We start from the raw sequence: 16,211 nt of genomic DNA, 5'->3' as shown, positions 1-16,211 counted from the left end.
CACACTGTCTCAGTCACTTACAAACAGATTACCGTATAATTGTTCAAATTACAGTGCAGCACTGGTCTAAAAACATCTCCACTCTCAGCTCTCCAGCGCTGTCATTACCCTACACCTTACTAATAATGAGCACTAGCCTAAACACTGCATTCTCAACCCTATAACCTAAACCTGTTTGCACAATAAGACTTCATGGGCCATAGGAGTTAATTGAAAGACTGGAGTAAATGCTCTGAAAATATGGCCTGTGTCTTTGCAGTTCTGTAGCAGCCTGGAGAATGTGCTGCTTCTGCTGCTGCGTTTATAGGACGCCTTCTCTTTACAAGCATGCTGAGAACGCAAGGCTTTGATATGTGGGGGGAGAGCCTTTCACCCTGAACAGGTTCCTGTCTGCTCTCTCTTCCATCTCTCCATCACGCATTTTCTGATCTTTCTCATCTATCTCCCACCCCCCCCCCCGCCGCCCTTCTGTTACAACACACTCCCCAGGCATACACACAGCCTCTCTCCCCCTGGCTCTCTAGATTGTGTTGTATTGAGAGCCTGTCTGTAAACACCTCTTTCAAGCGCTGCACTGTGCTGTGATTTGATTTGGGGGAGCGAAGGGGGCAATGTGTGAATGCGAGGCGGTGCGAGTTCACACCTTGCTGGGCTCCGCTCTGCTCTGACAATACAGGCTCCTCACAAGCATGGGGGCTTTGTCTCAGTCACTGAGTTCAGACAGCCCTTATTACAGTTTACCATGGAATGCTTTTCCATGCTTTAACTGTGCTTTATTACACTTTGCTATGCATTTACTATGGGAAACTTTTAGAAGGGTTAGTTTACCATGGTGCATTTTGTAATATGATTTACCAGACCTCTCTGTGCTTTACAATGCTTAATACACCACAGGGCTCAGGCAGCTTTACAATACACACACACACACACCACCAAATAGGAAACTCAAATCAAACAGCACAGACAAAACCACTGGGAATTATACAGAGTGAAACCATGCTATTAAGGGCATAGTTTGTTGGTCCCTTGACTATACACACACACATTACATATATATATTTATATATATATATATATACACACACACACACAGTATATCAAAACCATCTGGATATTATACACTTAGATACAGACTTCAGTTTACTGGCTTTAAAAATGAAGATTAATAATGATAAGAAAATAGCAACAACTTGATACTACAATGTATAGTATCAGTGTTCTGCGTAGCCATATATTACCATTATATACATTGCAAATATTTACAGAATGAAAAGACAGGTGCCTGTTTGTATTGCACTGCAATACTGCAAGACAGTATTCTCCATATGCAAGTGTATTGCACAGGGTTTCTTTTAAAGTTGAAAGTGAAGTTTCTGTACAAGTTTTGGAAAGGTATAGATGTAAAATGTAGCAGATCCCAAAAAAAACTAAAAACTAAAATCAAGACACGTGGAAAATACCCAGGGTCGTTCCTTTAAACGCTGTTGTATTTAAAAGGGCTTTTAGGGTGTTGTTGTGTATCACCAGGATTTTCTGATTCCTATAAACACATGCAGATGTTTTACCAGCCGTAAAACTGGTGCTATATAGAAACCAACACATTGGTGTTAATAAGCTTCATATAAATAAGACAGGAAGCTCAGAAGAGCTGCTATGGTCCTGCTGGTTCTGTAACATCATTATTATATTAATTAGTCATTTAGCAGACGCTTTTTATCCAAAGCGACTTGCGGAGACTAGGGGGTGCTCACAGCTGCTACAGAGTCGCTTACAAATTACAATAGGACCTTGGTTTTACATCTCATCCGAAGGAGGCAGTAAACACAGTGGCAAATACTTTAAGATATTAAGCATTTGTCAATTTATTGCAGCATTAAGGACTAGCCAATGCAACCCTAAACCGTGACAGCACCGTTTCACTCTACACAGACGTTCTTTAATCAACAAACAAATCAAAACCCCAGTAAATAAATAAATCATTAGCAGAGATTAGGGAAGAAGTGATTGGTGCAGCCTTGCTTTATTTCTGATAGAGTCGTGTCTGCCTGGGTGATTGATAAAGCAGAGACCAATTTAAATGGAGAGAGACCAATACAACGCAGAAGCAAACGCTATTAATGTTAAGCAGGACCCCCACCCCCACCACCTTGTGTATGCGTATGTAATTACTGCTACCCAGATTAATAGCTATTGTAAAGCCAGGCTCAATTCCACACCCTCTTTAAAGGAACAATGAATCAGTGACACCAGGGCTTGCATTTCACAGCACTGCTTTGTTCATCAAAGCTGGTTTTTCGAAACCAAATTGACTCGCGTGTAAGGATTAAGCGGGAGTCAAAGCCCTCACTTCAACTCTCTGTACTAGATAATCACAGTCACTGTATTATTAAGATACAAAGAAACTGCCCACTTTTACAACACGCTTCCACATCTAGGCTAGTCTGTATGCATTATATTGACCTTCAGGTTCCTGCATGAAAGGGGCTTTATTATTATTATTATTATTATTATTATTATTATTATTATTATTATTATTAACTTGGCAGACACCTTTATCCAAGGCGACTTACACAGGTGTTACAGGGCAGGGTTACAATGCAAGATTCAGATTTAAATACAGCACAGTTTACAGTAATACTTACAATATGGACTAGGATGCGACAAGTAAGGATTGTAAGGATTATATCTATAAAAACATTAGTAGTGCAAGGATAGTGCAAACCAAATGATCAATATTATCATTGTGGATTTTTTTTTAACAATTTGAATGAGGGTTACACCACTGGACAAGTAACCGCCCGGGGGCCTTCAGTTAGCACCCCCCCCCCCCCCCCAGCTCGCCTGTGTTTCTTTAACTAAGGAATAGCGGTCTGTTGTGGTGAATTGTTGTTACTGTCTGCAGCCACCTCGCCGCACTGAGACATTACTCAAATCTGCGAGTGGAAATAAAGAAATTATATTTTTGGTTTTTTTCCGAGAAACAAAATGTGATCTGTTCTCTGAGGAATAGAAACGTCGCACTTCATTGACTCCCAAAAAAAAAAAAAAAGCACAGACATCACAGTCCGTGCAAGCTGTAATGTTCAGCCTGTTATAGAAAGTTTAGTACATTTTCCCCAGTAACTTCGTAATTGACCATGCTTTTCGCAAGCTTATATAGTCACGTTTTTGACCACATTGCTCTGCAATTTAGCTCAATTGCTACCGACAGCAAACCATTATAATTTTAACCTAAAAAAGAACACAACTGGAGCAGCCAGCACCAACCACCGGACGCCCCACTGGAATCTGTCATCTCGCAGCTTTGAATTGGGCTTTGCATGCAAGGCAATAAAATGCCATCTGTGTACTTTCTTATTCTCTCTTTTGGAAAGTTCTCCCAGTCTTTAAATGCTTATGAGTCAGATCCCACTCCCAGCTTCAAACCTCAAATTCACGTCCATTAAAACAGTGTCTAATTTGCACCCGGTGTTACAGACTGCAGTGCAAACAAATGTTTACAGGACTGTAATTGCCTGTTCATGTTCTATAATGTCTTGATTATAGGTCTCTTATTTCTGCAGCAGAAAGGCTAAAGTTCCTGCGATTGAGAATGCGATACCTCAGTGGACTTGCCCTCCGGCTGTGGACAAAAGTTTTACATCACCTAGAACTTTAGGATTGAGACATAATCTAAAAAAACTACATGAACATAATTTAGATATTTTATTTAACATCATTTAATCAAGGAAACTACAAAATGATATCACAGAAGTCTACCGGAAGCAATAATTGTAGTACAGTTTTCGGGTGAGATGATGTTGTAAGTGACTCTGCAGCTGATGCATAGTTCACACACCCTTGTCTCTAAGTCGCTTTGGATAAAGGAGTTTGCTAAATAAACAAATAACACTAATAATAATCTTGAAATGTCACTTTTAATTTGTCAGTTTATCTGTTATATGGAAAACTACAAAGCGGTATGTAATTCAATATGTTCAAGTAACATTATTCAGCAGGTTGCATTCGACTGTATGAAGCAAAATGAGTGAATTCTACAGGGTGATGCAAAACTTGTTGATCATGGCTGTGATTATATATATATATGAATTGAGAGAGAGAGAGAGAGAGAGAGAAGCAGCCCACACAGATACACAACTGCTTCATCGCTCGCTGTTGCACTGTATTAAATTTGTGATGTCTGGGGTAGTAGAAATGATGGCTGAGTCAACATCCTACTAAAGAATGAAATGGAAAAAAAAACCAATTTCCTGAAGAGCTCTGATGTTTGTACAGTTGGGGAGACCTGGGATGGTTGTCACTTTTTTACTGTTTTTTATTTTCCTCAATCTGGTGACATTCTGCGAGGTTCTGTTCCTCGTTATATTAAAGAATAACTCTTCAGATGCAAATTGTTTTTTATTTCAGCATAACTTTATTCCAAATATGATATCTGGACGGTTGAAAATGCGCCGGTCACCTGTGACAACCTGCCCCATACTGGGGTTGGGTGTCACATGATATGGGGTTGATTATCACAAAGTATGTTCCTGCTTTTACAGTACACAATAACACAACATTTTTAAAAAAAAAATAAAGTTTCTACTGTGTACAATGACAGAAAAAGTTGTATTTTTACTTTTTATGTGAACATAAAAATATAGAACCTATAAATATTTGAAATGTTGACCCATGCTACAAAATAATACCACAGCCTCTGCAGAGCAAACAGTAAATCATTTAAATAGAATTATATGGTGAAATATCCCACATGTTGGTGACTTCTTCCTATAGGATTTACATGTAACAACCTGCCCCAAACAGACTTTACATAACTGAATTCTCTCATTACTATATAAAATAATAATATAAAATAAAGCATTCGTTTCAGAAATTGCTGGAAGCAGCAGTGTGGAGTAGTGGTTAGGGCTCTGGACTCTTGACCGGAGGGTTGTGGGTTTAATCCCCAGTGGGGGACACTGCTGTTGTACCCTTGAGCAAGGTACTTTACCTAGATTGCTCCAGTAAAAACCCAACTGTATAAATGGGTAATTGTATGTAAAAATAATGTGATATCTGTATAATGTGAACTAATGTATAATGTGACATCTTGTAACAATTGTAAGTCGCCCTGGATAAGGGCGTCTGCTAAGAAATAAATAATAATAATAATTACTACTGGGAGAACCTACTGGTTTTTTCACACCAAAAGATAGCCAGTATCTGATTCTATTAACATGGCCATCAGTTCAAACAAACTCCAATACTACTAAGAGTTATAACAAAATAACAAGATATACATATTTTACTTTGAGTATGAAAAAAATGAAATATGTGCTAACCTTTATGTTAGATGGAATTGACCTCGGATTACAAGTTGGTCGAGTTCCAGACAATAGAACACACATTTCAGTGTTAGTATCACCTGCCTGAGCCATCCAGTTTCACAGTTACGAGCGCCGTGACAACCAACCCCGGTCTCCCCTACACAATATCCGACTGCTAATCTCTTGTCCACTGCCTGCTCTGGGCAAATAGCGACGCGCTGCGGAATCGTTTTTGGTTCAACAATGATACATCCCGCAAATGAAATCCCTAATCATCCGAGGGACGCCAACTACCGTTTTGCGTTTCTATTTATTTATTTAATAAGGCCCGTTTTTTTTTTTGCATTTTCAGTCTGCAAAACGTGGCACTTCTACCGGCTCCAGTGAATGTTACAGTCCGCCCCTGTGGACTTGCGACCCGGCTTGAGTTTATAGCAAAACCGCTGATTTACAGGCTAGGACTGCGCGCTTATTTCTCACAGGTCGGGTTGGTTTAATAAATACAGGCCTTATCGGTACACGAATTAAACAGTTTATTGTAATAGCAACTGCAATAACATACAAGTAGTAATAATAATGATAAAAAGAGTACTTCTAATTATAAATAATATCATCACCCAAGCTATAGTACTGGCTACACATTGTAAAACATTCCTAAAACTGTTTCACATGCGATAGCCTACAACAGGTCATTTTTTTTTTTTTTTAATAATATAAAATAAAGCATTCGTTTCAGACACTGTTGTAATTTGCACCTGCTGTTGGGGGACTGCGCTGTTTAGTTCCACTCCGTTTCCAAAAGGGAACACGCTCGCAGAACAATGTTACTTTGCAAAAACAAGATTACTGTTCAGGATTCTGTTATAGAGGGGTCCCCCCCCCTTTGTTCAGGTTCATAACACACTTTTTTAACAGTATTATTAGTTACAGCTGATAATGATAGGACACAACTGTGGTATATTTTTCCCTCAGTCATTTTGCATTCCTATGACACGATTGCCTTTTTTTCTATCTATCTATTTATATATATCACACACACACACACACACAATACAGCTTCACACTGTTACTAAAACGAATCTAAGAAAACAAATAAAGAAAATGTATATTGTAAGTATACAGGGCAAACACGAATTGTCATAGCGTTGAAACGGTCTTGCAAACAAACTGCATTGTACCGTATTTAAATATTAACATTAAGAATGTTACTATATATATATATATATATATATATAATGTATTTTACAGTGGTTATAGAATATTAAAACAAACATATTTCTTAAACGCCTGCATATATTCTTTGATGTATATCGAGCAGCAGATTCTCTCCTTGGTACTTGTAGCAATGCCAGCTAGCCGGAAAAAAACTGAAACAGCAAATTCGCCTGCCCAAATTCCAACTAGTTGACAACAAGCCGCCGTAATTACATTACACGATTGGTGTAATTGCATCACGTGAAAATCAACTGAAGAAACAACTATATATATATATATTATATATATATATATATATATATATATATATATATATGAGACATTTATTTCCTTAACTGAAAGTATGTAATAAAATCGCCCATGGCTATGAAGAACGGTCTAGTGACTGTGAAGACTGCAAAATATTGCGTATGAATTATATTAATAACTATGCAGTATAAAGGACAATGCGTTCTAGGTTTGGTTATTTTAAGGTGTGTTTTGAGAAGTTTACCACATATACCAATTGTTTTTCTCCCACGGTGCAAAACATGCGGTGCCTTGTAAGAAGATAAGGTTACTGAAGAGGTACCTACAGTGGTTTGATCCGTTCCAGTGCTGCGTCCGGATAGCCGTACTGTACGGATGGTGTGCGCCAGACACCAAACCCTTTTCCTGAAGCAAGCATCTGCGGTTCTGGTTATAATAATCCATCATTAAAAACGGGTTAGCGCCGTGGTTCAATCCGACCACATCCACGCTCTCGTACATGGTGTTTTTTTTTTTTTTTGTTAAAGAAAAGGCAACAGCAATAAAAAAAAAAAAAAAAAAACAATCCCTCAAAAAAGGAAAATAAAGTTATTTATTTTTCGTTCGTCAGTGACGGAAGAAAGAAAAGAAAGTTTATAAAACCTAGCTTTGTCTTTGCAAAGTTGGCGAATCGTAGTAGTCAACCATCCTGTACGAAATATTTCTAGTTTAAGAGGTAGCGTTCAGGTGCTCCTGTGGTGGTCTACAAAATGTTTATAAGAATAAGCTTTGTTAAAAAAGAAAAAAAAGCGGAACTTTTTTGGAGAGCAAGGTAAGTGATGGTGGTATCGGCACAAGGGTAAATTTTAACCCAGGAAATTCCACCACATCATTGTCCGATAGCAACCGGAGAAGTCACCAGGAGAAAGAAATATTTATCAAAAATACATTCTTCCGCATTCTGTCCCTGTAGAGAAAAAAAATACCTCACTGCGGGCTCGGTGGATTAAAATATTTCAGAATATCAAAGCTTAATTGAGACGTTTCTGTATTTATAATATATATAACACCACCACAGAAATAATAACAATTATAATCATTTTTTTGTTATATATTCCCTGTCAAAATCTGGTCATCCACATTTTCTCTCGCCTTCTTGTTGGCTGTAAAAATTTAAATCCACTAAAAAAAATGCAACTGCAAAAACTTGGAACCAGAAAAGGGCAACAGCACAAGACCGCACTACGTTCTTAAAAAAAAAACAACACTCAAGCATGAAATAATATTTATAATAATAACAATAATAATCAGTGTTATAATAGTGCCTTGCCTCCAGCTCCAATACGCTTCCACAGAAAGGGGAAAACTGACCAAATTGCCTTATATTGTAATGTACTGTCACAGAGGCAGTGTCAGCAACGCAATTCTCCTCGGGCGACGGTGTTTAATCCGCAGGACCGCAGCACGAGTAGAAATAACACTGCAACTTCCTTCCAAAAAGCCCGGGCGGTTGCAGACGGTGTGTCCGTGTAAATGGTGCGGTGCTACTGTTCTTGTGTACAGAATCTAGCTGCTGTTGCGGTAAAGTTTATCTTTTTAATGGGTATTTCTTCTCCGCCGCTCGCTGACTGTACTGCCTCCTGCTCTGCAGCTTGTGAAGAACCACAGCAGCTGTAGTTTCGCCCTCTCTCTTTTTCTCTCTCTCTGTCCTGTCTGCCTCCTAAGCCCCTCCCACCATTAACCCCTTCCACACTCGCACACTAGGACAGAAAACACAAAACCTCGGCCAAACCAGCGCTCTGCCGGCAATCCACAGCGGCGGTAGAGAGATTTAGAAGGGGTTGATGATGATAATGTTTAGCAGCGGCATCGAATGCTTTACTTTTATAAAACACACAATTTTAACCATTGCATTTATAGATATATGTAACATATTACAAATGGTGATTTATTTTAATTTACCTCCCCCTCTCCGTATCAGTGACGTGCTGCTCCTGTTCCGATCCCCTTGCCCATTTTCTCAAGTTTGTTTCTCTTCTCTCTATCCTTCTCTTGCAGTCTAATTTGCCTAATAGTATGCGAGTGAACTTTAGGTGAACCCGCCCAGGCAGGCCGCCTCACCTCCAAATGACCCAATCTGCTTCTCTCTCGCGCTCTCCTCCGTGTCTCTCCCGTGACATCACACACGACGTGTTTACTGCATCACACAATCACGCACAACTTCCTGCTTGCAAGTTATATTGCTACAGTAAAACGTGTGTCGAGTCAGACACTCAGACACAACAAAGGTCATTTCCTCCCCCCTCCCCCCTCTCGCTTCCACATCATTCCACAGCTGCGATGCGATGCAATGGATTGCAATGCGAAAACAAAAGCATGCAGGTCAATTGCATTGCATGCTTCTACATTTTTTGTTTAAAAATATGCTGCACAGTGAGCTGTGGGTAATATACAGCTCGATACCGTTCGAGACAATCATTTTAAATCTAGCACCCCCCCCAAAAAAAAACAACCCAGTGAAACCAATGCATTACATTGTATAGGGAACTCAGTCCTAAGGACTTGAGAAACAAATACACATGATGCTACACTATCTCTTACAGGTATGTAGTTCAGCTTTCATATAGAAGGACACATTATATGCTTTACCATACCTGGCCATGCTTTACCACACCTGTCTGTGCTTTACAATGCTTCCCTATGCTTTACCATACCTCTCTGTGCTTTACCATACCTGGCCATGCTTTACCACACCTGTCTGTGCTTTACAATGCTTGCCTATGCTTTACCATACCTCTCTGTGCTTTACAATGCTTCCCTATGCTTTACCACACCTCTCTGTGCTTTACAATGCTTCCCTATGCTTTACCATACCTCTCTGTGCTTTACAATGCTTGCCTATGCTTTAACTGTGCTTTATTACACTTTGCTATGCTTTTACTGTGGGGCACTATTTAATAAGGGAATTAGCACTTTTTCTCATTGTCATGAGACATTATGACATATATATATATATATAAATTGATACATATAAATACAGTACATGTATTCTTTATCATTGTATTCTTTATTAAGCAGACGTTTCCTCTCCCACAATTCATGCTAGATATCTCTGCACTGGGGGCATCAGTGAGAGACCCTCTTAATGGGCTGTAAATCCCAGTTTGAGGCTGGCTGTGGAATGAGCGGGGTAGTAAATCTCTAATTTTAGATGGGAATTCCCACACACAAAGCCCCACCAGACACAGACTCGGCACAAAGGAGGCCCTGCTAGCTAGCACCTGACTGTGAGATGAGGGACGAGCTCCTCCGAGTCAGAGACGAGGATCTCCCAGCGCAACACACAGCGCTCCCTCTCCTCTGGGATTGACCACCAACCTCAGCCGTTTCCTTTTGTATGATAATTAGTCTGTGCAGACTGGGGATTTGAGAGCCAGCTAATTCAATAGTTTAGTATAGAGAACTCAGTGCTGTACTGGGGATCTGAGAGCTAGCTAATTCAATACAGTCTAGTATAGAGAACTCAGTGCTGTACTGGGGATCTGAGAGCCAGCTAATTCAATACAGTCTAGTATAGAGAACTCAGTGCTGTACTGGGGATCTGAGAGCCAGCTAATTCAATACAGTCTAGTGTAGAGAACTCAGTACTGTACTGGGGATCTGAGAGCCAGCTAATTCAATACAGTCTAGTGTAGAGAACTCAGTACTGTACTGGGGATCTGAGAGCCAGCTAATTCAATACAGTCTAGTATAGAGTACTGTACTGGGGATCTGAGAGCCAGCTAATTCAATACAGTCTAGTATAGAGAACTCAGTGCTGTACTGGGGATCTGAGAGCCAGCTAATTCAAAACAGTCTAGTATAGAGAACTCAGTACTGTACTGGGGATCTGAGAGCCAGCTAATTCAATACAGTCTAGTGTAGAGAACTCAGTACTGTACTGGGGATCTGAGAGCCAGCTAATTCAATACAGTCTAGTGCAGAGAACTCAGGCCAGTGCTGCAATGTGTCTGCTGTGATAGCAGCAGGCTTGCATTGGCTGTTGTGCAGAGTACTGATTGGATGTGGGAAGGCTGCTGGCAGCTTCAGTACAAGACTGAAGGCACTCTGATCAGTGCCAGCCTGAAGCTGGTAAGAGAACAAATCTGGGGACCTGCAAACTCTTAGGATCAGCACCGCCTGGGAGTGAGGGGAATCAAAACACTTAATACAGGTGTGCAGCCTGCCTGCCTGCCTACCTGCCTGACAGCCAGCCAGTCTGTGTGTGTGTGAGAGAGACAGACAGAGAGAAAGAGAGAGAGAGAGAGAGAGACAGGCAGGCATTTATTACACTACTAGAGTCACTGTCATTTCCCTTGAAGAGCTATCCCCCCCCCCCAGCCTTTCTGTGTGCTTTACAAAGGCCTATTCAAGACAGGAGCGGCTGTTTTGAAATGAAAGAGGGAGTAGGTGTTATTTATAGCCAGGTTCTCGTGTGTTTCAATTGGACTTGGCTTTGTACACACAGCTTGCCATTGGTATATAACACGGGGTAATGAGGAAGCTTATAACAGTGGATGAGAGGGAGAGGAGGAGAGAGGACAGGAGTACAGAAAGAATGCTCAGAGGTTTATGAGAGGGCAGGGGGTGCGTGGGAGACCTCATCTGGATCTTTTTAGAGGGGTCTGGTTTTATTACCCACTTCCACCCCACAGTCTCCTTATCAGGGGGTCTGTAGGGTGAAGTCCCAACACCCAGCCCTGCTCTCCCTTTCTATTCTCTGCACTGCTCATGTTCTCAGCCCACATCGCGCCAGACTTTGCGATTCTCAGATCTTAAGTTGAAGCAGGACAGAGTTGTATGGAAGCTCCTTTATATACTGATGCACAATTAAAACGCAACAGTAAGTTTTACATTAATAGCTCATTGGGCACATACATAATGGTATTTACATTTGAAATAGTGAGCAGATAGGTTTGTTGATTGTTTGAGTAGTAGTGTTCCTTTGGACAACAAAATACTGAGCTCAAGTCATGTGATTTCATAAAAACGCCAGGTGCTCAGTGTTTGGTATTTCAGTTAAGTTAAAATTGCCAAAATGAGTTGATTAAGAATCTGTATAAAATAGCCATTCGAAAAGATGTGATTTTAATTAACGCAAGAACAGCGAAAGATACGACCATGCCCCGCTTGAGTAATGAAGATCGCCTGGTTGCTATCGGCATGATTGAAGGCGGCCTGTCTGTGAGAGAAGTTGCCTGGAGAATGAGATGTTCTGCTTCAACAATCAGCCAGTCCAGAGAAACCAGGAAACCGGCTCCGTGAGGGACAAGCCACGTCCTGGAAGGCAGAGGGTCACCACACCGACCCACCATGTCGTGGTGAGCGTCGTGATGATGTGGGGAGGAATCTCCTTTAACACAAGAAGGCCTTTGGTGCAGATTGAGGGTAACCTTACTGCTCAGCGATACATTGACGAAGTCCTTGAGGCAACAGTTTTTCCGTTCCTGCAAGCCAATCCGGAAGTGTGGATTTTCCAGCAGGACAATGCAAGACCCCACAGTGCTAGGATTACAATTGCACGACTTCAAGAAAACAATGTCGAGGTCTTGCCGTGGCCAGCTTTTTCTCCTGATCTGAGTCCAATAGAACATCTGTGGGACCAAACCGCCAGGCGCCATCCACAGGAGACAACCGCGACCAGCCAACCGTCACCAGCTGGCTGCAGCTGGACAGGAAGAGTGGCGGAACATCCCACAGAGATATCTGTGTTTATTAAATATTTGATCAAATCCATTAGACCTGAGTGTTGCGTTTCTTTTGTGCATCAGTATACAAAATTACCAGGGTAAATCTGCAGTTTCCCCCCCATGGCTATACTATGCATTTAACACAGTTTGCCAAGTTTTCTTTTTTTAATAGGCTTTACCATGTTGCTTTATTATGAAGAACTCCAAGGGTTTATACAAAGTAACAGACTGTGACAGATAGTGCTCTGTGTGTGCGTGTGCGTGTGTGTACCCTTCGCATAGTGCTAAACTAAGAACCATGTCTGACAAACTCAGAATGTAGTAAAGTGGGTTTAGTATGCTGTTCCTGGATAACCAAAACAGCTACTAACATGTTTTTAAAGAAAATGGACACTTGGATAGTCTGGTTAATAAAAAAAAATAAATAAATAAATTCTAGATACTGCAGTTCTAAATTCTTAATTGGCTCGGAGTACTATAACGTTATACTGCTCTCTGAACAAACATCCTTTGCCATGCTTCCAAACCTGAGTACACATAATTAAAACACCAGCCAGCTCTCCATCCTCATTCAAACACCAGCCAGCTCTCCATCCCCATTCAAACAACAGCCAGCTCTCCACCCCCATTCAAACACCAGCCAGCTCACCATCCCCATTCAAACACCAGCCAGCTCACCATCCCCATTCAAACACCAGCCAGCTCACTATCCCCATTCAAACACCAGCCAGCTCTCCACCCTCGTTCAAACACCAGCCAGCTCTCCATCCTCATTCAGACACCAGCCAGCTCTCCACCCTCATTCAAACACCAGCCAGCTCTCCACCCTCATTCAAACACCAGCCAGCTCTCCGCCCCCATTCAAACACCAGCCAGCAGTTCATTATCAGCACACCATGGAAATATACATCTTTATTGCAAGGAATATATCCTCGTATTCTTCACGCTCATGCATAGGTATGGGCCAAAAATACACGTATGTACTGTACGCCTTGCTACGACACCACGCTTTCCTATCTGAAGCTTTTATGAACAAACCGTTGGTGGTTTTGTTCTTGCTGGCGCTACTGTAGCAAAACACACCCGAAATAAAGGCGAAGAGATTCAACCGAGGAAAGAGGGGAACTCCAAAACATCATACCAATAACAGAAGAGACTGGCACTGTTTACATATTATCCAATTGCTTATGTGTATGAAACTAACCACGTGCTTCTGTTGTTGCAAAAACACAATTCTGTTTACTGTACATTTTAGAAATATATAATGTTATACAAGAAATACACATTATAATTCTATAATTATGGGCAGCAGTGTGGAGTAGTGGTTCGGGCTTTGGATTCTTGACAGGAGGGTCGTGGGTTCAATCCCAGGTGGGGGACACAGCTACTGTACCCTTGCGCAAGGTACTTTAACTAGATTGCTCCAGTAAAAAAAATCCCAACTGAATAAATGGGTAATTGTATGTAAAAATAACGTGTACAAAATAATGTAATTGTATGTAAAAATAATGTGATATCTTGTAACAATTGTAAGTCGCCCCGGATAAGGGTGTCTGCTAAGAAATAAATAATAAAATAATTATTATTATATTAAAAAAGGATATAGTTGTAATCAATAAATGAGCAGTATCTTGTACTATCCCAGTATTGATATATATTGCTAAAGGTACTCCAGGAACTCCAGGTTTATCACACAAGGCTGCTACTGTTTGTTGTGATATTTGACTAATCATAATTTAATAACTTAACAGAGCCTCTTAATCCACAGCCTTGGATTTCTGCATGCGGTTTGTGCAACTCTGTTTATTTAACAAGTTCTTTCATTAGGCGTCTTTGTTAAGATAAAGCCATGCGCACATGGTAACACTTCAAAACGTGTTGGTTTCCTGTACAGGGATTGGTAAAGTTCAGTAGGTACTGTAGGTAGGTGGGTATGTTGGAGGTTTTTAAATATATTTTCTGCTGAACAAGTTAAACACTATGAAACATTCTGTATGTACAGATTTGATTGTAATAAAAAATATATATACATAAAGAAAAATATGTGTATTTAGAGTGCAAGAAAAAAGGGTTGACATACAGTATTTTAAATTACAGCCTCAGCCTCAACTGTCTGGTGAGTAAAGAGCCCTTAGATATGTTTACCACTGTATTTTTGCCTGGTATTTTTTGCATGCTTTTCCCATAGTAATACTATGTATAATAATATGCTTTACCCTACCTCTCTGGTCTTTCCAATGCTCTCACTTTACTTTATTACACTTTTACTGTAGGGAACTATATTCACCACTGTGTTAACAAAAAGAAAACACAACACTGATGCTAAAGAGCTTCATTGCAGAGCTCATTCTTTCTAGTTCTATAACCAAAGCTGTTGTTTTTTTTTGTTGTTTTACAGAAAAGGGGTGCAAACTTCGCACAGTGGTGAATCCTTTGTGAACATTGTCTGAAATGCCAGCATCACATGCTTCTAAACATCGACACTGCTGTCTCCGGTCACAATCACAGAAACACGTCAGGGACTTCAAACTAAATGTTCGACTTGTTTTCTACTTATCAGATGCATACACTTCGGCTCCAATTGTAAACCCCAATAGAACTTTGTTTTATGGCACGTTTAAAAATGTTTTATTGCTATGTGCTATATGTTAATAAAACCAAAATGTGATGACTACAATGGCAAAGGCAGCAAGCCAAAACATTTGTCTACTGGACAAGAAGTTTCTATGGTTTTAATCTGGGACTTTATGAGCGAGTGTTGAAAGCTGCAGGGATGTTTTATACGTTCCTCTCAACAACAGCCCTGTCTCGCTGTGCTGTACTGAGTGCTTCAATGGGTTGTGCTGTAACTTGCCACCACTTGCTCAGAAATCTCACTGAATTAAAAAAAAAGCTTTTTTGTCTTGGTAATTTAATATCCTGGAAATAATAAAACATAAAACAGATCACGAACAAGGCTGTATTGTCGCTCTTGCTTTGTAAAAGCATACCCACAGAACCTGTGGGCCTGTATTTTCTACTGTATTTAAAAAAGCCTTTGCATACATGTGTGGTAGGAAAGAAGCCAGGTTCCTGCTTGTTTGCTTGTGTTTTAATATACAACATATCTCTGTACCATTTCTTAAATTTTGTAGTCGCCAATTATTTTTTTGGTTATTTTCTCCCCAATTTAGTAGTGTCCAATTAATTTGTTTAGCTCAGCTCACTGCTACCACACCTGTGCTGACTCGGGAGGTGCGAAGACAAACACACGCTGTCCTACGTTAGGCGCCTGCTTTTTTACACACTGCGGACTCACCATGCAGCCACCCAATAGCTACAGCGTCGGAGGACAACACAGCCCTGGGCAGATTACAGGCAAGCCCGCAGGCGCCCGGCCAGACCACAGGGGTCGCTGGTGCACGGTGAGCCGAAGACACCCTTCCTCCCCCCAGGCAGCGCTCGGCCAATTGTGCGCCGCCCCCTGGGAGCTCCCGTCCTCGGTCGACAAAGGAATAGCCTGGACTCGACCGGCAACGTCCAGACTATAGAGCGCATCCTGCACTCTACGCGAGTGCTTTTACTGGCTGCGCCACTCGGGAGCCCCCCTCTGTATCATTTCTACCTCCACTTATCTAGGTGGGTACTACTTTACTTTACACACACACAATATTAAAATGGCACAAAACTGTATGGGCATCCTCTTTTGAGCATAATTCAAAAAATATATATAGCTTGGTTTGCTGTAACTCAC

At 40.8% G+C, this 16,211-nt stretch overlaps 1 protein-coding gene across 5 annotated transcripts in view; it reads right to left on the bottom strand.

The window, feature by feature from the left end:
• The window catches only part of raraa (retinoic acid receptor, alpha a), a 124,640-nt gene that overhangs the window by 29,679 nt on the left and 78,750 nt on the right, over window positions 1-16,211 (bottom strand). Inside the window, exon 1 of one of the 5 annotated variants that reach the window (XM_059003318.1) lies at window positions 8,712-8,898. The exons of 2 other annotated variants lie outside the window; for them this stretch is intronic. Coding sequence is in view for 2 of the 3 variants with exons in the window: in XM_034057223.3 (XP_033913114.1) it covers window positions 7,097-7,271 (175 nt within the window). In the remaining variant the exon portion in view is untranslated. Of the gene's footprint in view, window positions 1-7,096; window positions 8,454-8,711; window positions 8,899-16,211 lie in introns of those variants that run through there. 2 more of the 5 variants (XM_034057223.3, XM_034057225.2) reach the window with 2 other exon arrangements.

Source organism: Acipenser ruthenus, chromosome 28 (genome assembly GCF_902713425.1).
Source record: "Acipenser ruthenus chromosome 28, fAciRut3.2 maternal haplotype, whole genome shotgun sequence".
NCBI classification, from domain to species: domain Eukaryota; kingdom Metazoa; phylum Chordata; class Actinopteri; order Acipenseriformes; family Acipenseridae; genus Acipenser; species Acipenser ruthenus.
Note: the sequence above shows the minus strand (reverse complement) of the source record. Positions and strands in the feature narration are given on the sequence as shown.